The sequence below is a fragment of the Lepisosteus platostomus genome, chromosome 3, assembly GCF_059453375.1.
Source record: "Lepisosteus platostomus isolate fLepPlt1 chromosome 3, fLepPlt1.hap1, whole genome shotgun sequence".
Taxonomy (NCBI): Eukaryota; Metazoa; Chordata; class Actinopteri; order Semionotiformes; family Lepisosteidae; genus Lepisosteus; species Lepisosteus platostomus.
Genome location: NC_142613.1, coordinates 54,924,105 through 54,950,953, shown reverse-complemented (window position 1 = coordinate 54,950,953; position 26,849 = coordinate 54,924,105). Strand labels below are relative to the sequence as shown.

The 26,849-nt window shown below is 38.9% G+C and overlaps 2 protein-coding genes across 4 annotated transcripts in view; one reads left to right on the top strand and one right to left on the bottom strand.

Moving 5' to 3' along the window:
* Positions 1 to 1,931: 1,931 nt before the first annotated feature.
* LOC148675100 (uncharacterized) lies at positions 1,932 to 6,629 on the bottom strand. Its single transcript, XM_088626102.1, has 22 exons — positions 6,466 to 6,629; positions 6,330 to 6,388; positions 6,157 to 6,249; positions 5,952 to 6,076; positions 5,724 to 5,870; positions 5,541 to 5,615; positions 5,300 to 5,464; positions 5,127 to 5,223; positions 4,815 to 5,035; positions 4,526 to 4,679; positions 4,235 to 4,443; positions 4,043 to 4,160; positions 3,764 to 3,963; positions 3,527 to 3,641; positions 3,283 to 3,452; positions 3,142 to 3,206; positions 2,937 to 3,064; positions 2,663 to 2,852; positions 2,444 to 2,585; positions 2,262 to 2,355; positions 2,097 to 2,183; positions 1,932 to 2,017 (listed from the first exon to the last, which is right to left on the bottom strand). The coding sequence occupies exons 1-21, from the start codon at positions 6,489 to 6,491 to the stop codon at positions 2,116 to 2,118; spliced, it is 2,661 nt and encodes an 886-aa protein (XP_088482228.1). The 5' UTR covers positions 6,492 to 6,629; the 3' UTR covers positions 1,932 to 2,017; positions 2,097 to 2,115.
* A 3,429-nt stretch (positions 6,630 to 10,058) lies between these two features.
* Positions 10,059 to 26,849, top strand: part of kcns3a (potassium voltage-gated channel, delayed-rectifier, subfamily S, member 3a) — a 31,145-nt gene continuing 14,354 nt past the window's right edge. The window contains exons 1-3 of one of the 3 annotated variants that reach the window (XR_015935444.1): positions 10,059 to 10,277; positions 11,714 to 12,747; positions 16,166 to 16,223. Coding sequence is in view for 2 of the 3 variants with exons in the window: in XM_088626099.1 (XP_088482225.1) it covers positions 11,767 to 13,263 (1,497 nt within the window). In the remaining variant the exon portion in view is untranslated. Of the gene's footprint in view, positions 10,278 to 11,713; positions 13,741 to 16,165; positions 16,224 to 26,849 lie in introns of those variants that run through there. The other 2 variants (XM_088626100.1, XM_088626099.1) reach the window with 2 other exon arrangements.

The window sequence follows — 26,849 nt, the reverse complement described above, 5'->3', positions numbered from 1 at the left end:
ATTGAAACTGCTCAAATGCAGCTCCCAGGTAGTGGTGCACCTCTCATCTCTGCCACCAACCCCATTTCATATTTAACGCATTCTAGAGCTTGAGCTGAAGTAGAGCTTCTGTGCACTTTTGAATATGAAGTCATGATTGCCATTATGCATCATACTGATTAAACACTTTCATAGTAATATCAGCTGTGATTACTTAGTTTGCCATTGTTTTGTACCATAAAGTACAAAATAACTATTCTTGAAAAAAGTTTTGAAATGTAGAGCAAATAAAATCAGAACAATTTCCAGGAACGAGTTTAAAAATGAGGTACAGCCATTTAAGTCACATTAAGATACTAGAACCTTACCTACAAACCAAAGCAATAGGAGGGGAACAAGCTTTTAGGCCCCACACTCAGTTAGCCCACAACAGAACTTGGTGACAATGTCAATTTGCCACTTATTCTCATTGTGCCAATTAAAAACAAAACAGCTCGTCTGTTCACAAATCACCGCATTCTCCCACATGTACTGCTGTACCCAATGAGGAGTAGCAAGACTTACACCAAAGCAGGAATCACAGGAGTTACTGAAACCACTGGCTATACTCACATTTGCAATCTCAGAGAATGGAATGCCATTTAAAATGCATATAAAACCACAGTAGGCAGGGTCCTATTATACAAAAGATCCTGCACCACAGTAACAGTGGGCTGACCGTGCACAATCCTCCACTTAAGTTATTTAAAAAGCCAAAGGCCAATTGTGGTTCTTTACAGTGATAAATCACCTGTGCACAACCCCATAGCACCAGCAGTACAATATAGGAGACAATTTTTATGATTTCTCAAATTCTAGAGAATCTTCTACTTACATACCCAGTCCAGTATGTGCCAAAAACTGGAGTGTAATCAAGTCCTCTACAAGTGGATCAATAAAATGAACCAGTTGTTTCAACATAGGAGCATAACCATGTTATGGAACATCAAGATTAGGACTAATTTGACAATAAGAGCAATCTTTATTCTTCCATTTGAGCATTACATTTACCCACTACTCTATTCCTTGAAATGCCTACTTCCTCCAAACTAAGAAGTCAAGTTTGGACTACTTGAGTGACTGAGCGCTAACTTGGGTCACAGCCCCATTACTTAAATGCAGTCATCTCCACCATCTCCCCCCCCCCCCCCCCCCCACTAGAATTTCTCCTACATACTGCAGTATCAGCAGCAATATCAAACACTACCCTTAAATAGCATACTTTAATGCACAACTAAAATTGTAGTTGAGTGACAGGTGCTTAAAATCATGTCCAACTAGTAAGTTACCTTAGGGTACTACAATACCTTTCCTTAATACAGGAAATCCTAGTCCTGTATATTAAGGCAGTAGCTGTAACTTTGGGTTCATTACAATAGAGCTTTTATTACAGAAATAGGAGCTATTCTTATTGCAATTGACATACTTTAGTATGCATTAGCCCTAGCTAAAAAGGACATGTCAGGTTAGGGATAATTTGCACCCAATAGAAAGCAGTGCTGTACAAGTCCATCACACACACTATTGAATAGATTGTGACAATACTAAAATGCTGCAAACCCCAAAATACTTTGAGCTATAAGAAATGCTGTAAATCCACTAGACTAAAATGGAATTTGTGCCCATGGGTGAAGTTGAGTAATTGAGACTCAAGTTCTAAAAGGGTTAGGAACTCAATTCATGGAATGAAGTAGATTAATCCTTAAGGAAAAGGAAGCTGTTCCAAAGGGGAGAAACCATTTTTTCCCCATGGGAACAGGATCACCCAAGTACAATAGATTCCTTAAATTAGTATGCAACCTCAGTTCCATAAGGACTTAAGCTATGAAAGCCAACTCCAACAGGAGAACCCCCTGCCCCTTTAAGGCATTATATAGCCTGTAGGGTTAGTTTCCAAAAAACACCAAGAAATTAGATTTGGCCTTTTATTTAGGTTCAACACATTTTGGAACATCAAAACAGTAGAATGCATTTATGGCATGCCAGCATTAGCCCAGACCTGCAGACAGAAAAAAAAAAAAAAGATAAGTGGAATAGAACTAAACAGTAGAAAATCATTTTAAAAGAAAGTGTCTTACCAGTTAAGGTATTGGGATGTTAGGGTTCCAGAAGTATTAAGCCAGATGATACATATGCCCTCCTGTGGTCATAGTCAGCACTGCGCACTGTTGAAGAGACCAAGTAAGTCATTTTCTTTACGAGGCCATTTGGAATAATCTTTCACTATCTGGGTTGAGTCTTACCTTGCCTCTGTTTACTTGGAATGCACTGGCCACTGCAGAGCCTGTCTGAGGGGCTGTTAGCATCACAAATTACAACATCACAGTGGAAGTAGATCTAATGGGAGGGAGAAGAAAAAAAAAACCTTTAAAGAGCCATCACTACTTGTTTGTTCAAGCCAAGAACTTTCCCCCCCACTATTTACCTCGCCTTTTAGTGCAGCATCATCTTTAGTAAAAGAGAACATTTTTACTTCAAATCTCTTCAGGTGACTTGGAAATGGTACTCTTGTAGTCTTGGAAACTGGATGGAAGACAGTCTTGTACAGGTCAAGAGAGTTCTCACAGCTGAGAGGAAAAAGAAAAAAAATCAAACCAGTTCACAAATGTGCATGCAGTTCCAGTTACCAGACACTGGAAGTTACCTGTCCACAATGACATCCCACTTAGGGAAGCTGTTTCTGTCAGCACTACCAGTTGCCCAGCAGTCTTCCAGGAACAGTTCCACTTGTGGATCACTGCTGTAAAGGAGTTTGACCTCAAAATAGAGAGGGGCTCTCAAGTACTTCACAACAGGGTAGTCTGAAGTCATATAGAACTCATTGTAGGATCCATCTGTAACAACATGGGAGATTATTCAGGAGATGTAGGATATCTACTCTAAAACTAAGGTGGAAAGGTAAGAAACTAAACCCTCACCTACTGAGAGGGTCATCACAACAACCAGCTGACCTAGAGCAGGTTCTGGGACAAAGGGAAGGTTGTTCTTGGTGTCGAATCTTACCACCTTTGTGTCATTGATCTTATAGTAACAGGTAACCAAAAACCTACAAAAGGAGAGGCAAGCTATTAGTACAGCAAAAGCTCCAGCTGGATTCTTAGGAGATGTTTACATAGTACTCACCTATATTGTGGGTCAGAGGTTGTCATCAGGACTTCATTTTCATAAATCATTGTGTTCTGAGAAAACTGGAAAGAAGTTAAGGGAGTTAGAAAGTATACAAGACCTCCACCAGATTGGGAAAAAGCTTGGAATTCATGTTACCTTCCTAGTTGTACCACAGGTGTTGACATTGAACCGGAACACTGCCGTGATCGAATCATACCGAAAAGGTGTACATCTTGGATCCCTCAAGGTTAGGGACCCTGGGTTAAGATCAGGTACCGATTCTACTTTCACAGCAATAGTTGGCATAGTTCCATTGGAAAGGCACTCTAGGAGAGGACAGGAAAGGTGTGATTGAGCAAGACTCCCTATTAGGATATACCCACCCAGTTAAGCAACTTACCAATCAGTTTCACCGGAAAGCTACAGGAGAGAGAGAAATTTGCAGAGACCCAATGCCTCTCTTCATCTACCAGTGTAAGATCCAGTCTGCTTCTCAACTCTGAAGACTTGATCACCTTGGAAATAAAGCAATGTAGCATTATAGGTATTGGACCATCACTCCCATTTAGATTAGAATCCATCCTAAACAACTGGGACATTGAAAACCACACTAATAGAAAGTCAGATAAAGAATTACCTCAAAAACAGCATCAGCACAGTTGTATGGCAAAGTCATCCAGATGTATGTGGAGTTCTCAGTATAGCCATAGTCTGAAGCCATTGAGGGAGTAAGTTGCCTTTTGCCCACAAAGATAACAAAGTTATGGCCTAGGTTTCCAAGTTTGATTGTCACATAGAATTGGGTCAGGCTGCAGTAACCAGTTACAGATGGGGGAACTGGCAAGAAAAAAAAAAAGAAGTCATTTCCTCCCCTGTGTGGAAGTCATGGATGCCAGCAATCAAAGCCATTACTTACCAATGTCTTTCAGGCTGGCAATAATCACAGCTGGATAAGTAAAAGGGGTATTCTGAGGCACGATCTTCAAACCATACACCAAGGGCAGAATGTAAGTTGTGGTGTCTGGAGAGGTTGGCTGCAACAAAAGTTAATCATTAGAGAACTCCATTTCATTTGCAACCCTCCCACCAAACAAGAAGTCAAGGTTACCTCTTTTGAGACATGCGGGCTTTCAAAAGGCACCTGAAGAGTAAACTGCTTTGAGCCATTAGGAAACCTGTGCTCCTGGACATTATAGCCCAGCTGGTTAGCCTCTGGTATAGTAAGGGTTTCATTCCCAAAGGTGATATTCACAAGTTCCACATCAGGTAGGAATGAGCCCAGGGTGACATTGAACAGTCTATCGGCTGGCACAGTGTCTAGAAGGCAGGGAAGATTTTTTTTTTTTTTTATGAGTCACTTGTAAAGTCTCCATTGCCCATGAGCAAAGATCATACTTACCATTTGTTACAGTAGGGGGCCTTGGCATGAATGGTGTGGTAATTGGATGAAGGATCTTGTATTTGGTTTCATCATACACATCATCCTTCCACTGGTGTTCCAGCATTGGCTCAATTCTGTAAACTATTCCATAGTTGTTGTTTCTCACACGGCTCTGCAACAAGACATTCATGAGAATGAGACCACTGGCACAATTAAAATTCTTGCTTTGACTGGAAGATTAAGAAGCCTTCTTTATAGTCAGCTGCCTTTATTGGCTTAAGTTAATTGTCAACAGGCTAATTCTAACCTTGTAGTAACCACCCAATGCTCCCACTGGAAACTGGGCAGTTATTACTGCAGGGCCAACATCCAGGCTATAGTTGCGGTTTTGGATAGTTGTAGGGTCCAGCTTTTGGCCATTTATTCCCAAACTAATGTTAACAGGCTCAAAAGCCTGTGGCGTCACAAGAGGAGAGATGATGTATGGGATCCTCCAGGTTATCATGTCTTCTGTGAAGGTAACACCATCTTGGAGTTTTGGGAGACAGGAAGAAAGCAACTGGTCAGTGGTCATGTGGGATTAGAAACACCCAATACTGTTAATGGGTTAAAAGCTCACCAGCAGGGCAGGCGACAGCTGAATCCACAAGCATAACCATCCATTTTTGCTTATAAAATGTTGTTGCTCGGACAACTGCCATTGGCACAGAATCCAGCTAAAGCAGGAAAGAAAGTGGTGTCAGATTAAGGCAAGATACAGCCTGATGGAGAATAAGTGGGCCTTGTCATTACCATCTGCAATTGACTCTCTGATGTATTGTAAGCAGATCTAAGGACAAGTCTTGATGGAGTAGTCAGAATCCCATAACCGCTTTCCTTAGCTTCTTCCGCAGTCATGGTCTTCTGAACAGGCAGGTAGAAGACCACCTTCCAGATTCTGTAAGCAGCCTTAGTAGCCTGTTGGGATGGGAAGGAAGAGCAAGTTAGTGTACATCAACTTCCATCACTCAAGAGATGAAGGCATTAGTCTTGCCTCTGTAAATGCTGCAGCCCAGTCATCATCTTGAAGACCTTGCTTTAAAGTAGGTACTCTTCTTCTCACCGACACCTGGGGGCAGGAGGCAAGAATCAGATAGTGCCTAAAGTACCTACAATTGTGCACACTTCACTGGCAAAGGACATGTAGTCAATTGCTATTAAGACTTAAGTATCTCACCTCCATGTAGTTTCTTTCACAGAGGATTTCCCTGGCTGCCCAAGTGGAGTAGTTGCAGCTGATAGAATAATTATACATGGAGGCTGTAGACATGTCCACATTTGGTGAAATTCTAATTCTTACAGAGAGATTGAAGGTTGCATCCTCCTATGAGGAACAGAAGTATTGTTACCATTCTATAGTTACTAGAATAAGGCCTTCCTAGTAAGTAGAAATTAGCTCCATTACCACATTTTTAGAAAAGCAGTTCAGAACGGAGGCAAGAAACGTGGCGTTTCCCCAGTCATCCACCGTCAAACTGAAGCCACACTGTGCTGCGATCTCCGGTGTGATCGTAATGAACTCGGTATCATCTGGACAACACGAGAATGGTTTTTATAGAAATATACTTTGACACTCACGCCATAACTTTAGAGAATTTGAGGATACTCACTGAGGGCATCAATCTGGAGATAATTCCCCCAAACAACGGAACTATCTAGGGTCATCATCATGACGTTGTCCAAGCATTGCGATTTTAAGGCATCTATACAAGAAGTAGATTGTTAAATTCATACAACCACGCAGAACCAATAGGGATTTACAGAAAATAAGTCGAAATGTTACCTGCTATAGTACTTTGCGTCTGGACTTCAGTTGCCATTAGTAAGAGCAGTACTACCGCTCTGCGTTTAACGAAAAAAAAAAAGTTAAACGGGAAAAAAAAAGAAAACAAGAAGTGAAGCACGCACGAAAGACTCACCCGAAGTGAAGAAAACGTTCCATCATGAGATTAAAGGGAGCCAGAGCAGCGCAGTCCTGGCTTCGTCCCCTAAAATAGAAGCGAAGCAGCCACAAAAGAACGCGAGGATAAACAAAACCCAAAGAAGAGGGGAAAACCAATGCAATGGCTGTGCTTGCTAACAAACCCCCTGAGCCTGGTTTATAAAGAAGACAACCAAGTTGCGCGCAGGTGATTACAGATCGGTCAATTATTAGTGCGCACCTGTCTCCCATTTGCAGGTCTGTTGTCAGTAGGAGTTCACCTGTTGTTGGAAAATAGGGAAATAGATTTAGTGTTCATGCAGATGTCCGTGAAGAGATGCCGATCCATTTTCAATAACAGCTTAATCCGAAACGGGGTTGGGGATATATCGACCCTTTAAATTGCAATTAAGAAGATTGAAGATTAGGGAATATAGTGTGCCTACCCGTTTTGACATTGAATAGCTTATAGTAACATTAACAGGAACCAACAACAACAACAACAACAACAACAAAAAACTACTTTCAGCTTCATTTAAACATTTTAAAGTGACATTTCAAGATGTTTTTTTTCGACCGAAATTTAAATTGTTTACAAAGCACCAAAAAATGGCTTGCGCAACGGGAAAATTAGGACCACAATTAATCAAACGGTTAAAAGTACTCAGAAAACTGTACCCTAGCAGGCTACATTGTGTAGAATGTGAACAATTGTGAAATAAAGTCAGACATAACGTTGTTTTTAGACATCCTCAAAACCTTAATGACATGATTCAAAATGAACACAAAAACTACACAGTCTAATTCAGAGTGTTGCCTTCATTTCCACCAAGTGTCTGAGAGGAAAGCAACAGATAATTAATATGACAGAAAATGGAAAAGTATTTTAAAAACTTTTCTCTCATAAGTTTAACTTATTTAGGCACGCACAATGAGCTACAGTACATAGTTGAGGGGCTTCTGTGTGTAATAATAATGGTTCACATCAATAGATACACCTGTTGGTCTGTCACTTGAGTAAGATTTCTGTCAGGTAGTGATATTTCAAACAAAGATTCAACCATGAAAACTGAGGTGCTTCCAAAACAACTCAGGGATTAAGGTTGCAGAAAGCACAGACCAAAATAAAGGGCTTAAACAAATTTCTAAGGCACTGACTACCCTTTGAATACAGAAGTTGTGTCAAACTACCAAGACACAACCTATATCAGACTGTCCTTCAAAATAGAGCAGGATGGCTAAGAAGAAACTGGTGAGGCATGACAATATGAGGCCAAGAATCACTTTGAAAAAGCTACAAAGTTCATCAATGTACTGTAGTTGGGAGAAACAGTCTGTGAGTCACAGCTGGCCTGTATGGTGGAGTGGCAAAAAGGAAGCCAGTACTAAAAAACTCCTGCAAAGAATTTGCAGCATAGCATTTAAATAATACATATGCAAACATGTGGATAAATCTGTTTTGTGGTCTCAAAACTGGAACACCTGGGTCTAAATGCAAAATGTTACATCTAGTACAAACAACACAGTGCATCCTTCAGTCACGCTATCCTGAATGTCAAGCATGGTGATGGCAGCATTATGTTATGGCTCTGCTTCCAATAGTAGGGACTGTGAAGCTTGTCAAGACTTGCGGGGGAAATGAATTGGACAAAAAGGACAGACGAGTCTTGGTGGAAAATCTCACGTTTATTCATCTATCAGAAAGCCACCTAGTTCCTGGTAAGGAAAGCAACAACCCAGAACCTTTTGCAAAAGCACAGGATACAAGGCAGGGCCACTCTCCTGGCTTTTAGTGATATTTTGATATTAACAGCAGGGTGGCTGAGGTGGCTGAGGCCATGCATTAATAACAATAATAATAATAATAATAATAATAATAATAATAATAATAATAATAATTATAATAATAATAATTGCTTACACTTATATAGCGCTTTTCTGGACACTCCACTCAAAGCGCTTTACAGGTAATGGGGACTCCCCTCCACCACCACCAATGTGCAGCATCCACCTGGATGATTACAGAGGTTACATCTGCCCTGCAGGGACATTGCTTTTGCCTTCCTTCACAAGGGCAGTTGCAGTTAAACAAGAAGGTACAATATTCTTGGGAACAAGTAATAGGTTTATTCTTCGCCTTGGTAGGTTGGCCTTGTTTTGCATTGACAAGGTATGTTACTTATCTGTCACACAACTGCAGTACGGCAGGGGCATGAGTCTGTGAGGCTGTACTGGCTTTTAGAGGAGCCTTCAGTGTTCAAGCTTGCCCTGAACTGTTGTGTTCTACAGTCTTCTAGCTTTTCTGCTATTTTAGTAAGGAAAGTGGTCACAAAGGGTGACCATTTGCTGGATAAAAATCAAGAACGGGAAGAGTGCCGTTTCTCTGGCCTCTGAAATGGCAGCCGGATCAGTGTAGTTTAGCAGTCTGTTTTTAACATGGTGTCGGGACGCAATGGGAAGCCCTTGTTTGGGAGTGGTACTGTAAGTCGTTTTGTTACAGGGAATGCTGCTTCAGTAGCTGAGCCTTCTTTGATAAAGTCAATCTGTTGCATACATGCCTCTGGAAAATAACCAAAGAGAACCCACATGAACCTGGGGTTACACAGTGAAAACAGCCGTGCCGCCTCAATAGCAATCAGAATATAGAAAGACAAACAAACAGGTGTTAATTACAGAAATATTTAGTCTGTTTCCCAAAGTAAATTTGTACATTCGTTTCCCACAATTAACATCAGTGCAAATACAAACCGAAGGCATGTACAAACCGAAGGCATTTGTAAGCTATAATCATTTTTTAATATCCAAGGGTGTAAAATGTAAATAGGATGTACAGGTTATTGAATGTATACTGTAGGTATTCTCATATAGGATCATCTTTTTCATTTTAACAGATTTCTTTTTTGAGAGAGAAAATGAGAACAAAATCTTCCAAATTGCACATCTTTGATTCCAGTGTGTCTCACTTTTGTTTTTCAAGATTTTCACCTTAATGAAAACAGCTCTTCAATTTTCTTTCTGTACAATCATATGACAAGAAATGAACTCTAGAGGGAGCTAAAACAGTTTCTTAAACAGTACTTTTAGGTTTTACTTCACCGTATATCGATGTTGACAACAGTATCCCCTACTTTCAAAGTCTAAGGCTTATTCTAACTTTTGTGATTTCTGTGATTACGTTTTAATCAGTGTATCAAATGTGCCGCATCGAAAGACAATTCTAGTTTTATTTTAAAAAGACCTATAAGCAATACTCGGCACTTAAAAATCTTTAACACAAAAAATTTTAAATAGATCAGTAAAACATGAAGATAAATGTTTTACTGCATTATTTTATGAGGTCACTTTTCATCTCTCCGTATAAAAACACTACGCTCTGAAATTTGACGCATATGTTGATAAAGATAAAGTACTTTGTATGTTTTTACTTTTACAGCAACATTTTTTCCTGTGTGGTACTTTAAGAAATTTGAACATGTGTTAAAGTTCTATTCATGTGTATCCCTGTGTTTTTTTTTCTTGTTTCCGTCCAATGAGACCAGAACGTCCTATGCAAAAAAATTGGAGGGCATGCAATCAAAGCGACCACGAAGTGCTGACGCCAGGATGTTGCCGCTCCGGGCATCTGGTCAAGCCACTACAGATTGCCGTATTCACAGCATGCTGAGCCAGAGAGAAGCTCTGCGCTGCACGATACCGCAAGGGTACAGCGAATACAGAGGTAGACTAATCGACTTGATCCCGTTTAGGAAGTTAGTAATAATGAGACGCCAGCGACAGAGGTATTTATGGAAGCAAGGAATCACAAATCAGGTACAAAATGCATGAGGTTTTTTATATGATTTGTTACGCTTTTGAATAAAATCCGCGAATAACATTGTATGACGTTTTACACATTTCTGAAAGTTTTTTCTAGGACACAATTGAGACACAAGTGTTGGATTTGTCAGATAAAGATAACATTTTTTATTTTTTTATGTTTTATTTCAGTTGCGCTGAAAGTTTATTGGAAAAGGTCAGGTTAACCACATATTATTTTTCGAGCAAGTGTTAGCGATTTGAGCCAAACGGTAATGTATGTTGGTTACAAGAAGATGTTTATTCATCTTGTTTCTCACATATTACTAATCATTATTGGGTATTGAATAAGTATTTCGGAACTTAAAGGAACTCAAAACGGAGAAATGGTAAAACTAGGTGAAGTGTGCAATGAGAGAAATACCACGAACACTTTATTTTTCAGTAGTCGACGATTGTTGGGTAATTGCGTTGGCTTCATTTAACTTTTTAGGCAACTATTCTTCTGTCACTGAACAGAGGCAAATGCAAATTTCATTTAATTTCGTGAGCACATACAGTATAAATCTGTGCACATACTGTAACACATTTACATTCATCTCCTGCTCCTCATTATAATCACGGCATATTGCCCGTGAAATGAAGTAATAAATGTGTCAAGTATAAACTCAAACTTGTTCACGTTTACCTTGCATTATTCCCGTGATACTTTCATTCCATATGTAAAAAAGGTTTCGTCTTGATGATTTTTAACGTGCAAAAAAGGTTCCTGTGGTAATTCATCGTCATTTTCTACATAGAAAAACCACGAACACTTGATGTAAAGACGTTTAAAATAAATATACTATGCATGTATACAGCAATTCTAGCTTACATATGACTTTGCAGTAAGTTTTGAATTACCCATTAGAAAAGCTGTCGCTGTTTGTAGGACTCAAAATTTAATTTAGAAAAATCTAGTATCGATTAACTCGTTTAATTTTTACTCTGGTTCTTCATTATTCGGTAACATTATTAGATTATTTCAACGTACCGTAAATGTGTGCCATGCTCAATTAAAGAATTATAGTCGGTCTGCTTCACTTTTGCTAGTTGATATATCTTAATCTTATTAATATGTTAATATCGATTATTCAAATAATTGATCTACTGTACGTATAGAAAATGTAGACTATGTGTGTAAGTGGCATTTTAAAATAAAACTATATTGCATGTTATTAGATATTCATGTTTTTATATTTTTCACGTAGAGACATATTTACAAGTGAACTCGTCACAATGACATGATATATACAATATTAATTCACCGCACCGTGGGTGATTTAACGGGGGGGGGGGGGGGGGGGGGGGTGTTATTTAAGTATGAGCCTGTGTGACAATGCTGTACTGTAAAATAATGACCAGATAAAAAGTACAATTATGTTTTGATTAAAGCAATATGAATCTCATAGGTGCCGGAGTCCTAACAAGCCGAGAACGGTGAACCGTATGTGTCGGTTTCAAAATGGTTTATGGACAGATTCTCCACAGGAGTGGGACAGAGGAGGACCTTGTTAACCTGAATATTGGTGGATTTAAACAGAAGGTAAACCAAAGCACTCTTCTGAGGTTTCCCCACAGCAGGCTTGGGAAACTGCTGAACTGTAAATCGGAGGACGCTATTCTGGAGCTTTGCGATGATTACAGCGTTGCTGAGAAAGAGTATTACTTCGACAGAAACCCTTGCTTTTTCCGGTACGTTTTAAACTTTTACTACACCGGGAAACTTCATCTGATGGAGGAACTTTGTGTATTTTCCTTCTGTCAGGAGATTGAATACTGGGGGATAACCGACTTATCATTGGATTCTTGCTGTAGCAACAAATACCAGGAGCAAAAGGAATATGCTGGCGATAAAGACTGGGACCAAAAGAGCGATGAGCAGCAGAGTTTTGATTCGTCTTTTGAAGAGCTTTCTGTCCTGGAGAAAGACCTTGAGAAATTTGAAGGCACGTGGTGTTCAGAGATTAGGAAAAACGTGTGGCTCCGGCTTGAAAACCCAGGATATTCTTTTTCTGCCAAATTGATTGCGATTGCTTCTTTGGGTGTTGTCCTAACATCGATTGTGGCCATGTGTATTCATAGCATGCCTGAATTCCAAGTATTTGATGCTAATGACAAAGAAATTGAAGACCCTGTTCTAGCCGTTTTTGAGATAGTGTGTATTATCTGTTTTTCCATAGAATTCATAGTCAGGCTCACTGTGACCCCTTGCCCAAAGAAGTTTATAAGCAATCCCTTGAACATTATTGACTTTGTGTCTATTATTCCCTTCTATGCCACCTTAGCCATTGATAATGTGGATGAGGAGAATGAGAATCTGGAGAACGTGGGGAAAGTGGTCCAGATTCTGCGTCTAATGAGGATATTCCGTATCCTCAAACTTGCCAGACATTCTGTTGGACTTCGTTCTTTAGGTGCTACCTTGAGACACAGCTACCACGAGGTAGGACTGCTCCTTTTGTTCCTGTCCGTTGGGATATCCATATTCTCAGTTCTTGTGTATTCTGTGGAGAGGGATGATGAAGAATCGGAGATACAGACCATCCCTGTTGGCTGGTGGTGGGCTACTATCAGCATGACCACTGTGGGTTATGGTGACACGTATCCTGTAACTTTGCTGGGCAAGCTAATTGGCACTTTATGCATTATCTGTGGATTACTGGTAGTTGCCCTGCCAATCACCATTATTTTTAATAAGTTTTCTAAATATTATCAAAGGCAAAAAGTTATGGATGTGGAAAACTGCAATATAGAAGTAAAGACTCAAGATCCCGATCTTCCATACTTCAATGTAAGAGACTTGTACGCCCAAAAAATGCATTCTTTCATTGCTAGCACTTCTTCTGGAAGCAGCATAACCAGTGATTGCGATGAGACAGATGCTTCCAGTATTCAAGGCATTGAAAATGTTTGTAATGCTGACACTCTGGAAAACAGTTCAGCAAAGCATCCAGTTTGAGCTTCTACAATAACTTTACAATAACTAAGTAAAGCACTTTACAGGTCTCAGGGCTATTTATCAATAGATCTTAATATTGCTTCCTGACATTATCAATAACACTGCACATGACTAGGGGGTCTATCTGTTATGCATTAGGTAATGACTGAAATCTAAAAGAAAAAATAAATTCAGCTTGGTAGCTTCATCAAAGTCTCTTTTGACAGTGTGTACTGAATATCCAGAGTTTTGAACAAAGAAATGACAGAGAATGGATTATTTATTTAATGAAATATATTGTTGAATATTTATATACTGCCTGGTGAACAAATAAAGTATTTTATCATACAGAGAACAAAAGAATAAAAACACAGATGACAAAATGGCATGATAGTGCTTTGTGTCACACACTGGTTTTGGAAGAGACAAATACATGCATGATCTGATCGAGACAGCATGGTATGGAAATGCTGATTGAATAAAGTATGATATACAACAGCAATAAATTGTGCCTCCTAATTATTAAATCAATACCCTGAATCAAGAAGAACAGTGATATCTCTTATATATTGCAGTAAGACCTTGGATCGAATAACTTCATTAATGATTGTGAGACAGAATAAACTAGAAATGCATTGAATAACATTTATATTCTGTTAAAGTGTTATTGCAAGCACATCAAAACACACATGAAGGATTTCGTACAGAAAGATGCAAATACATTTAAGCCTTGACTGCATCTCCAGATGGCCCGGAAACCACAAACAGTGAAGTATGTACTGTATATTGTTTTTGCACACAGTAAACACACACAGGGAACAGCCAGAGTTGGGACTGTAATATTTAATATTACACTTTTGTACTTACAAATAAAGAGTAAAACAAGGAAATATCACCCACTGAAATAAATTGGGCAGAAAAAAACACACAAGATTTACACTTTTTTTGAACCGATGGTCTTTGTTGGGTTTTCACTGATATACTGTACTGTACATAGGCATGAGAGGTTGGAAAAGACAATGAACACAAATTTCTCCTACACATTTGGCTTGAGCCTATGACCTGTCATGTTTACATATGGTTCTTATAATATATGACCTGTTTCGCAGTATACACGTATATACAGTATATGTACTGTTTAAGCGTAATTTTGTACTTCTTTGGAAGAAATTTAATCTAATACAAAGTCATGTGAAATTTCAAAATGGAAGTGGATATTTAGATTTTCTTCAATGAGTTCTAATGATAATGTACAGTTGTACAATGTGCATAATTGTACAATACCTGTAGAGATATAGAAAAGAAAGGTGTTCTGTTTACAATACTGTTGCATCAAATATCCAATTTGTATTGTAATGGAAAGATTATCGTCAGGAGCCCATGCTTTTCACGGGTGACTCCTTTAATGTAGAATAAGAGGTAGACATACTGCTGCAATACAAAGAAAATAATAAACCACAAAATACAGACATTTCCCTTAGCTCTTTCTATTTGTTCTATCTCCATATTCTATTTCTATGAACCTGCAAGTATGTCTCTGGACTGTGGAAGGAAACTGAAACCCACACAAACAGAGCAAACATACAAACTCCACAGGGATAGCACCTGAGGAACTAGAAATCAATCAACCAGCCAATCAACCAACCAACCAGCCAATCAACCAATCAATCAATCAACCAACCACCCAGTCAACCAATCAATCAATCAATCAAAGTTTATTTACAGCATGCAGCAGTAGTTGCTGGCAATGAAATGTCTTTTCTACATGCTCACCGGGGGGATAAAAATCACAAAATTAAGGGTACATAATAATGTAATAGAAGTTGAATAAAATAATCTAAGACAAAACTCAATATAAGTAGAGCTGCTACATGTATGTGTCCATTGTGTATGCAATATATTATGTCCAAGTAGTGCAGTATGCCGAATACAATGAAAACTGTATGTCCATGTAGCCATTATGGGTGATTTGCTGATGGAACTGCAGGTTGGCTATTTAGCAGTCTTATTGCCTGGAGGTAGAAGCTGTCCCATAGTCTGTTGGACTTTGACCGAATGCTTTGGTACCGTATACCGGACGGTAGGAGGGAAAACAGTTTGTGACTGGGATGACTGGGGTCCTTGAGAATGGACCTGGACTTCTTAAGACTTCTTATCTAGCTGAGTGGATATCCTGGATGTTTGGTAGCTCACAGCCGGTAGTGAGCTGTGCTGACTTCACCACCCTCTGCAGCAATTTGCGAATTTGTAAATTTTTGCTATTATTATTACCATTGAAATGTTTGCTATTATGGTTTAAGATAAGATTTATATGACTAAATATGACTAAAGTTTGCTGAAAGACAGGCTTAAAAATGTACAAAATATATAAAGGTTACAGAAGTGAGGAGGTTATTCGGCTCATCTAGTGAAAAAAATGATCTGTATTAATGATGTTCAAAGTTGTTATAATACTAGAAAATGGTAGTGGAGTCTCAGAGGCAATTATTAAAATTCATAATATACATATACATGTAATATATTATAACTCAAGACTGTCTTAAATTTGTACAGTAGTGTATGTACAAATATGTGTAATGGTACAGTACATTTGTGTATTATTCAGATATGAACTCTGAACCTACAGCATATTATTACATAATGTTAATGGCAAGAATACAAAGGACAAAATCGCTCTAGCTGTTTCACGACACTCTTGGATGATTTCCTACTGAAGACAATTTTGTCATATCATTAACCGCATCCATAAAATGGTTCTTTCGTCTTTTTACTTGCTATCCAGATTAATATTTTATCAGCAAATGTCAGATCAATACAAAATACAGGGAGAAAGCTGGAGACTGCCATTCCAGAACAACAGAACTTAATCATGCGATATAAGGTTTCCTTAAATGGCCTATTAATAGTCTGATTTGTTTTTAAGAGTCCATCCATCATGTGAAGTTTGGGGAGGGCATGCTGGAACAGAAGTGCTTAATCAGGTAATAAACCAAAATGCCATTCAAACACTGAGTAATTTATCCAGTGGGTAATCTTTTGTCTTACAGGATGTTTAATCACAGCTCTGTATGACAGGTAGCTCTGTTGTGTTATCACAGTATATCATACAAAAACAACAATGTGCAGATCGGTTACAAGTTTGGCATGTTCTTCCTCCTGTACAGTATGTTTCTGTTAAAGTCACCAGCATGAAGTGATCTGTCTTAGCTTCATTGCTACCTCTGCTGTGACAAGCACATACTGTAAATACAGAGTTTTTGTTGTGTTCAATGTGAATGTTCACTGGGAATACCACTAGAACTCTAAGACACATGTTTCAGGAATAGCCACACCTTCAGGGTCTCAGTCCTCGCTCAGCATTGACGTTCGGATGTCCTGAGACCCGCCTAGCACCAGGGCGCCCCACGTCCACTCCCTGAGGGCATGGGTTTCTATACGGCATTCCTGAACTCTTTGCACTAATGAGCCCGGGTCTTTTTCCCGTCTCGCCGCTACGCATATGGGTCTTTTTCCGCTCTCGTGCTCCCCACGGTCAGTCCCTTTGGACATCCGTGACAGTATCCTGTCTTGCACTTTTTGCTTGCTGGGGTGGGCTCCTGCTCCCACTGTGTAGGATAAAGCAGTTAGAAAATGGATGGATGGAGGTAAAAGTCATTGAAGCCCTTTCCAGGTTGTTCTGTCAGAAATGTAATGCATCTATAGCATTACCATGTACTTACAAGGATGGTTGCATGGTCGAGCTTATGAATGCCTTCTTAAGGATTCTAAGACTTTTGAATTTGAATGAACATTTCATAAAACATAAAAGAAACATCAATGCATTTTAACTACAGTGGGCAGACACTGTTTGTTTTCATCTAACAAATGCCAAGACTATAAGTATACCATACAGTATACAATATGTTAATATATACTTTATATAGGTGATCATATTGAAATATCTGAAATATATTTTTATACTAATAACAAATTGAGTAATACATACTTTTTTACATGTTTAACATGTATTATAAAATCCTATAAAAGTCATATGCATATTGTAGCTTGGTTTAGGGCATCAACTCTCAGCATGATTTATGCTTCACCTAAGGTGTTTGACATTTTGCATCGGGCCTAACATTTGAGCATTATGACCATGAATAACAAATAAAGAATTTAATTATATAAGGATTTAATAAGTTCACTTATTAAGATTCTTCCAATGACATAGTTCTATATGATATAGATAAGTTAACGGCAGGCTCTAAGATAAGATAAGGGGATATAAATCAAAATAATTTTAAATTATAAATAAGCATTAGTCTATTTTCTGAACCAATTACCCCATGTAGTTTTAAAGTGCATTAGGTAGTGCGCTATTTTCTTGACCATTGATATTTTATTAATAAAATCCTGTGAGTCTTGACAACATTCTGAATGCTAGTAAGCAAAAAGAAAATACATTAATGAATGTCTATTTAGAAAGCTTTCATACTAATGAAACCTTCCCTGAATTCATCAATATTTAGTTACATGTTTATTGCCAGCAGAAATATATTCCACTAGTGACTTTTTGTCAGTACTCACTTCTAATTGATATCGAACTATCATTTTCAGAGTCTGCAGTTTTCTTCTTGTGGATGTTGGTAATGAAACATTCAAAGACAAACTTCAAAAGAACTGAGAGTAATCACTCACATTATAAATAGTTCATGTTATGCAGAGATTGATATTTATTCAACATTTGATTCAGAGATTCGTTTTTAAAATATTGGTTGCTGGAGGATGCATTGCATAATGCATTTCAGGATATTGTTAGAAGCAAAATAAAATGTATCAGTAACAAATGCAAAATAAATTTATCAGTAGGGAATTAATGGAAGGATTATACCTTTCAGGAAAGGCATAGGATATGAAATATGGTGATACATTTCTTATTTTTACTGAAATAATTTACAGTACTAAAGCTCCTTATCAACTGGATGCTTAGATGAGTGAGTATTCAAATCAAATCAAAGTTTATTTATCAAATCCACAACAATACAGCGTACAGCAGCAGTTGATGGCAATGGAATGTCTTTTCCGCGAGCTCACAAAAATCACAAGAATCACAGAAATCACAAGAATCACAAAAACACAAAAATCACAAAATTGAGGTTATGAAGATAAGGTTACATAATAATAGATGTAATAGAAACAGAATAAAACTAAAATATGAGTAGAGCTGCAATGTGTCCATGGCATATGCAATATATACAAGTAGTGCGGTTATGCTGAATACAGTGAAAACTATGTGTCCATGTAGCCATTACAGGTGATTTGCTAAAGGAGCTGCAGGTTGGCTGTTTAGCAGTCTTATTGCCTGGAGGTAGAAGCTGTTCCGTAGTCTGTTGGATTTGGACCGAATGCTTTTGTACCGTTTACCGGGCGGTAGGAGAGAAAACTGTTTGTGATTGAGATGACTGGTGTCCTTGTGAATGGACCTGGCCTTCTTCAGACATCAAGATGAGTAGATATCCTGGATGTTTTGTAGCTCACAGCGGGTAATGAGCTGCGCTGACTTCACCACCCTCTGCAGTACTTTGCGTTCCCGGGCGGAGCAGTTCAACAAAACTGGATGAAGTGTAATTAGAAAAAAAGTGCAGTTGAAGAAACAATAATTATTACACTACACAAAGTAGTGCTTAACTTTCTTTCAGATATAGGACACTACTTTAAATAATAGGTTAGGCATTACTTCAAAATAGTTAAAGTAGGTTGCTAATGGAAATGAAAGCATATAAAATGGCACGCTATGGAAGTGAAGTATCACATAGTTTTGTGAGCTGTCTCATAATACCTATATATTACTTGGATACTGCCTTTCTTTTTTATCCTCTGATGTCTAATTCTGAGGTAGAGATATCTAGACAAAGGTGCTGGTTGGATATAAAATCTTCCTGTTGCATCCTCTCTTTACAGATGGGTGTTTAGTATCATACAGTACATGTAAGTAGCCCCTGGCATGGAAATATATCAGATGAGATTATGTATTTTCTCTATTGCGCTTCTCGTCATCTCAAATTCCAATCCATGAGGTACAGCAGAATGTTGAAAAAGTTAATCAATTCTAGGTGGCACTGAACAATTTAAACCATTTAAATTCTTAACAGGAATTAACAATTACTACTAAATTAGATTAAAATTACTTGCAGTAAAATTCTAAATGTTTCCCATCAAATAGTTTCTTAGTTTCTTAGTCAAATAGAGAGCAGGTGTCATATGTAAAATTCCAGCTGGATGGAATAGCTTTCTAGATGATATGTTAAGAGTGTTCTGCTACCAACTGATTGTAGTTCCTCAATAAATAACTGTTATACCATCAGAATACAGAATTTGTATGTCCAATACTGTGGCTTAAGGGTATAGGAAATTGAATAAAATTGTTGAGGAATGTAAATTCTGATATCAGTACAGCAGTTGGTATTTATGAGACAATTAAGGCAAAAGCAGTTCTTATATAAAATCCTTAGAGCAAACTATTTGAGAACTCATTGTTTTGTTCAAGCTTGAAATAACCCGGAGCTGAAAATTGTGCTGGTTTTCAAATTATTGAATGTCACACCTTAGTGAGTAGTGAGAGACTATAATCAGATGTAGCTTCCCCAGTTTCACTTTATTCTGCCAAGGGAAATGCAGTGTGTAAATTCATTTGTAATTTTGTGACTCCAAGCAACATGTTCATTTTAAAGGTATGACAGTCAACTGCGATCTACAGTAGTGTTTGTTGGAAGAGAACTTTAGAATTACTACAGCATGTGATTATGATCCTAGGACACCTAGTTTATGGTAAGTATTGAAAACAATGTTTCTTAGATTGTTAGCAGTATTAACGTAGGTTGTACAGTGACAAATAGCAAACGTTTACACATACCTATTGCATCCATCAATTTTCTCATTGCTTTTTCCAATTCAGGATCGGCAAGCTCTGGGTGCAAGATAAGATAAGGTATGGGACTCCAGTCCATTGCAGGGCAGATACACAGTAAACTAGTGCATACTGTATACTGTATGTTTCCCCAAGTGTATTAATTTTCAAATGAAATAAATATGCAACATTTAGATTCCCTTTAAATGTGCTTCACTTGCATAGATTGCTCTCATTCAGCTGTCTCCGCATCTATAAAAATTGGAATAGCTCCAGAACTGACATTTAGTATTCACAGCACAAAGTGCTCGACATTTGAGAGATGGCACTCAGAAATGGATCATAAAGTACAAGGACAGCTTCCTAAATTGCTTTTTTATAAATTAAGCTGGAACAATTAGTTTTTATGTCTTGGAACAATGCAATACCAGATTTTATAAGTACAAGCAATGAAGCAGGGGACTCTCAAATATTCCAGTCTGGAAGGTTTTACGAAACAACTAATTTAAATAATTTCAACATCTATTTAGATGTCTTAAGAATCATGTTTTGGGGGTTTAGGGTCATAAGCATACAAGTCTGAACATAAACATTGAAGTTAATAAAGAAAAACAAAGTTTCTCGGCTAGAGAATTTTATTTTATTGGAGCAATTAATTCTTGCACTAAGTAAGGACAAGAGGCACTTCTTTACAGTAGAGGTTGCAGGAGTCCATAACAAAATACCGTATCATGTTGTTAAAGCCAATACCCTGGCTTCTTCTAGAAACGGCTGGAAAAAAGTTACTGTATTTTTTGACAAATAACAAAAATAATTTAATATGTGTTTGTAAATGGGTTTTTTGGGTGTATTTTGAGCATTAATGGGTGGACAGTTTGGGATCAGGAACGCATTATACTTTTCCCCACAAAAATGAATGTTAATTTAGTCTTCAATTTATGAGTTTTCTTTATATGAGGGATTTTCGGGAACGTATTCTGCTCGTAAATCTAGGGATAGTTGTACAGGTAATTAACAACCTTTTTTTAGTGTTCATTCTTTTCCACTTTTTTATAACCCTTTATAGATTTATAACGCTATTAATCACCCTTGTAGCAGCTCCTTGGTTCATTATACCATTTTGGTATGAAGTGATGGGAATGGGGGATAGGGGGAGGGAGGGAGTGAAGTCCTACAGTTTAGTAGATTAAACCCAATGTGAATCTCAAATTGATTTTGCACTAAACCACCAACTAAAGGCTTGTGGTATTCTGGAAGAAGCTACCCAGTCATATCGGTGAAGCCAACTGGTAGAATAGGAGGATCCTAATGCGTAACTGTGAATCCCGCAGAATGCGGAGTAGCACGGCACAATCCAAAAGACGAAATCCAGGGGCTTGGTCAAATAGGGAGGCAAAGAGTCTGGTAACGAGGGAAATCCAAAAGGCGTGCTCAAAAGGCAGGAGCAAAGATTTGGTACCAGGAGATCAATCAAAAGGCTTAGAAACACACAAGAGAATTCTACAGGAGGCTTCTCAATAGTGAGCATAGGTTGGTGTGTGAGGGAACTTTAAATACTGAAAGGAAAGGGATGTGGTTGGATAATTGGTTTAGGAGTGAGAATTTGTGGAATCTGGTGCATATGGGAATGTGATGGGTTCAAGTAGGAATGAGATTCTGAAACAGTGGGTTTGGGAATGCAACGCCATTTGAGAGGAAGAGTGTGGGGCGTGACAGGAATGGAATAGCGTTTGCGAAGGAGAGTGTGGGACGTGAGAGCCAGTACTTTGTCTTCTTTCAAGAAATGACTGGATGAGATTGTTGGATCAATGAGCAAATATCTACCAACAAGCTACATGGGCTGAATGGCCTTCTCTCATTTTGTACAGTAACTGTTCATATGATCTTACAGGGTTCAGTCCAAAGCTGTTAAAACAAGTTTGGCTGTTCTCTCACATCCTCATTCCTTTGTCTTTCTTGGGAAGTAAGAAGCATGGTCCTTCTCCCTGGTGTTCAGTTCATGGACTCCTGAAGAACTACATGTCTGTAGCATATTATTGATTGTGACAATTCCTTCCATTTATATAGTGCTTTTCATCTTAATGGACCTTGTGTAGGAGGGGACCTACGTCATTCATCACTGACGGGCAGCTTTACCAGTTAAGAGAGAACTTTAGGGGGGGCAAATTGCTCAAGTCAAGAATAGGAGATAGCCAGGATACCAGGGTTAACGCTTGATGAGTTGCTACCAGTTTTTCCAATCAAAATGTCCCCAGGGACACCTCAGCTGCACAGCCCCCTTGGGATCTTATATTTTGCTCACACACCCCTACTCTTAGTGTCTTTAATGATCATGTATCACATGTACCCATGACCTTAGTTAAATGCCCAATCAGAAGAATATCATACAGGACAGAGGCCCCAATAAGCCCCCAGTCAGCATACGGGGGTACTAGATTTTAGATTATGTTCCAAGGGAAAGTGTTTTTGGCGGCATGGTGGTACAGTAGTTAACCTTGCAGTGCTGGGACAAAGGGTTCAATTCTGCACTTGGGCTTCTATCTGTGTGGAGTTTTTGTAGGTCTCCTCCAGTTGCTTTGCTTTCCTCCCATAGTCCAAAGAAATATTGGTAGGTTCTTTGTTTTCTGAAACGTGGCCCTTTTATGAATGAGCGCATGTCTGTGTCTATGTGTGTCCTGTGATGGACTGGTGTCCTGTCCAGCGTGTTTCCTGCCTTTGACCCCCTTTCCTTGCTGGGATAGGCTCCTGCTCCCCTGTGAACTGTATTGGATAAAGCGGATAGAAAATGGTTGGCTAGGAAAGAATTATTTTATTTTGATGCCAAGCTGATTTAATTTTTGATGCAAAATTTAATCCCTGAAGGAAAAGTTACTGATTAAATCTACAGTACATTATATTTATAACTGATAGAAAGATAAACTTAATATTCATTCTGTTTGTAGTTGACATTTGGGAAAATAATGAAAAATACTAAATTGACTAAAAATATTAAAAATTCATAAATAGAGTTGCTAAAATGGGCCTGTTCATCCATATACTTTGTGTTGTTTGAAGAACCTTGCCCTTAACTTGGAATATACTGTATTGTGAAAAATTGCATAATTTGTACAAACTAGTAATGTTGTACGCTAAACTTAAATCAAATTAGAACACGAAAATCAAGTGATCATTATTCTCTTTTCTGATAACATTCACAGTACTGTACTACAATTCTAAGCCTTAAAGTCACCTATCTCACTATCATTCATATAACAGAATGTGGAAGTGGGCCACTTCTGCTTTAATATTGATTTTGTCAATAGTCTGTGGCAGGGACACATTGGAAATGTGTCATGTTAAATAAAACAAAATCTTCTGAGGCAGAAACTGGGGGAATGCAGGGGAAATGAATGACACGTGCCTCTTTTCTCATTGTACGTTATACAGTGTTTTTCCAATATGGTAATCTGAAAAAGTTATTAGAACATTAAAATGAGTGCATTTCCTTGAGTACTATCTTGCAGAACTGTCAGTGTGGGAGGTTGCTCCTCCATACTTAATTTGTGGAAGATGTGAAATTTGTGATACTTGTGTTACTTCATTCTCTTCTCTTCCATATGTGAAAAAAATACCAATTAAACTAAAGGAAGACACAACAACTAATAATAAAGCATTTCTTACCTAGAAATTTAGTGAAAGAATTTTATTTTCATTTTGTTACGCTCATCTCGCCTGGCTCGCCCGCCTCGCTGTTCAATATTGGGGCCTGTCGCAGTTGCAGTGGCTGCCAGCCACATCTCCGGTCTGCCTGATCGCCATGGAGACAGCTGATGTCTGGCTCTGAGGGCATTAAGTCCTTGCGCTATCTTTTCTCGTCAATGCAGCATTGACCACTCTCCAATCCTTAGCCACCATCCAGCATCCCAGCAGAGCCCTTCTTGTTCCTAGTTTCTAATTTCCTCTGGCTTGTCCTGGGAGCTCTGCCCACAGCTGTCCTGTCTGGAGGATTCCAGTAGGTGAGATGAGACCGGAGGTTGGGTCTGAAGCAGGAACCTGACCTCAACAGGGGTCTTCATGGGCTTGGTCCAGATGGTGCCTGGGAAATTGGTTTCCTGGAGGACTACCTTACAGGAGATAGAGCTGACAGCATGTGCCTTGAATCGGCCAGCTCCTGGTGCAGTTCAGCTGGACTGTCCCAGACCGGAGTTTCCTGCATGGCCTGTGAGGTCATACCACTCCGCGCTGAAATGCCAAACGGACTAAGCACAGGTTTGGAGTTTGGTGGCTCATCCCCATCCTGCATCAGTTTTCCTGATTCTCCAGTCCTGTGCTCCAGTCTGACTGCCCGCCTTCCTTCACCCCGGGAGACTGAAGTGGGCTGTCTACCACCCCCCCTGGACTTTCGCGCCTTAGCTCCTGGGTCTGTAACACCTACAGCGCTGCCTCATGCCCTGGTGGGGCTGCACTGTCACAACACATTTAGGTTGCAAACGACCAGAAGAGATGCAGCTGATATGTTTTAGGTATAAAGCTTTATAAACGTTTTTTTGGAAAAACCCCCTGTGAAGTACAACCATATTACTTATGGAAAAACTATATTATGAAATAATTATTTAGAAAAGTCTCAATTAAAAAAATTTCAGACATCAGCAAATAAATTCTACTGAACAACCAAGAGTATATACATTGACAGTGATGAATGTGATCTTGGTACTGTTGCTTGTAGAGAACTGCCACATTGACATTGAAGTCAATGTGCCTAGAAGGTTTTGGCAATTGTTTGCCACCTGTTTGCCAACTGCTACTGTTTCACAAGTCTCACAGTAGGCTCTTCTTTACACAAAGGGTTGTAGTCACACGGAACAGGTTACTCAGGCACATTTTTGAAGCTGATACCCTGGTTTCTATCAATGAGATGCATGAGTTCCTCCAGTCTGGACAGAAAGCACTTCTTTATACAAAGGTTTATTGGAGTATGGAACAAGCCACCCAGTCCTATTGACTGAAGCCAATATCCTTGCTTATTTCAAGAAGAGGCTGGATGAGATCCTTGGATCAGTTAGCTACAGTACCAACTACCAAGTGGGCAAGATGGGCGGAATGGCTTCCTCTCTTTCATAACGTTTCCCCTGTTCAGCTCGATCTTTGTGGACAGAATTAATTGAAAAGAGCCAGATATTTAAAGTGACAAGTTAGGGTTTATTCCATGCTGAAAAGAGAAGAAAAGAAACACAACATTTGGGCTGTGGAGCCTTCTTTGGGTGTCAAGGCTCCACAGCCGAAACGTTGTTTCCTTTCTTCTCTTTTCAGCATGGAATAAACCTACTGTATTACTGTCACGTAAGTCCGACAGGACGAACCGTTGAATGGCTGGAGAGCGATAAAGACCCTATGCGTAGTGGCGAGACGGGGGTTAGCCTGGGCTCAGCTGTTCAGGAGAAGCCGTATAGAAACCCATGCCCTCAGGCCAAGGACAGGAGTGACCTGGCGCTAGGTGGGTCTCAGGGCAACTGAACAACAATGCTGAGCGAGTAGCAGAGCAGAAGCACGAAATAAATAGGCTACACAACAAGACACACCAGAAAGACATGAATAATCACGGGGAACTAGGAACAGAAGGAACGTAGAGCGCCCTCTAGGTGTAATGAGCGTGACGATTACTTGTTACTTTGCAGCCTGTGCATGCTGACGCAGCTACGAAATTGATATTAAAAGTATCCTGATCAAATGAAGTATGATAGGGAACCAATTCTTTATGGAATGCCATCATTACTGTCTACCGAATTAGTGACCCAGCCATATCATCCCAAGGGGTCAGACTCATCTACCGAAACTGGGGTGGTGAAGCCAGCAAGGATGCAAAAAACTCACTATCATTATTCTGTGGTGCCTCTTGTCTTTACATGGTACGAAGAGGTCTCTTGGACAAGAGTGGAAATCCCAGGAAGGTTTTCAAGGTTTTGCTCTTTAAAAATAATTCATCTAAATATAAAACAATAGATGAGAGGGTAGTTTTTCCTCATGGAATTAATCCAAAGTTTGTTTGTTTAGAAGTTTGCATCTGGCTGTACAAACAAAGGAAATTCATTTCAAAACTTTATTAGGATAGTTTTTACAAAATTTAACGAAAAAGTTTGTTTTTTTGTTATAGGGCTAGATGGATACTCAGTTACCACAATGCTGGTGCAAAACTGCTGCTTTTTATTTCTAATTCTTTTCAGTTTCTATGTAGACCACAGAGGATTATACACAGTAAATACAATTGTGCAACCTGTACAATACTCAAAACAAGAAACAATAGCAGCAGCCCCTAAATTACTTTAAGAATTTTGCAAAGAGAGTTAACACCATCTTCAGTGTCACTAGGGCACAGGTATTCTATTAAAGCATTCGATTACTTAAATATCATTATTCCAATTGCTTTGAAGCACTGGCAAATGCCTTCCAGCATTTAGAGCAGTGCAATATAAGAAATAATGAATGGTGGAAAATGTAATGGGATTTTGAGGAATGACTTTCACCTGAATAGGATAAATGGCATTGTGACACCAATCATTCTACTTGAAAACTTAGGATCGCGTTTCATGAGAGGACAGTCAAGTCTTATTTCTGTTTTGCCTGCATGCGTACTTCACTGCCAAGTCTATTTGAAATGTTGGCAGCTCAGACATTTCGATCTGACTAAATGGTGAATCCTTCTGGCTGCCTGCTTTCGACAGGGGTAAAATACATTAACCAGTCC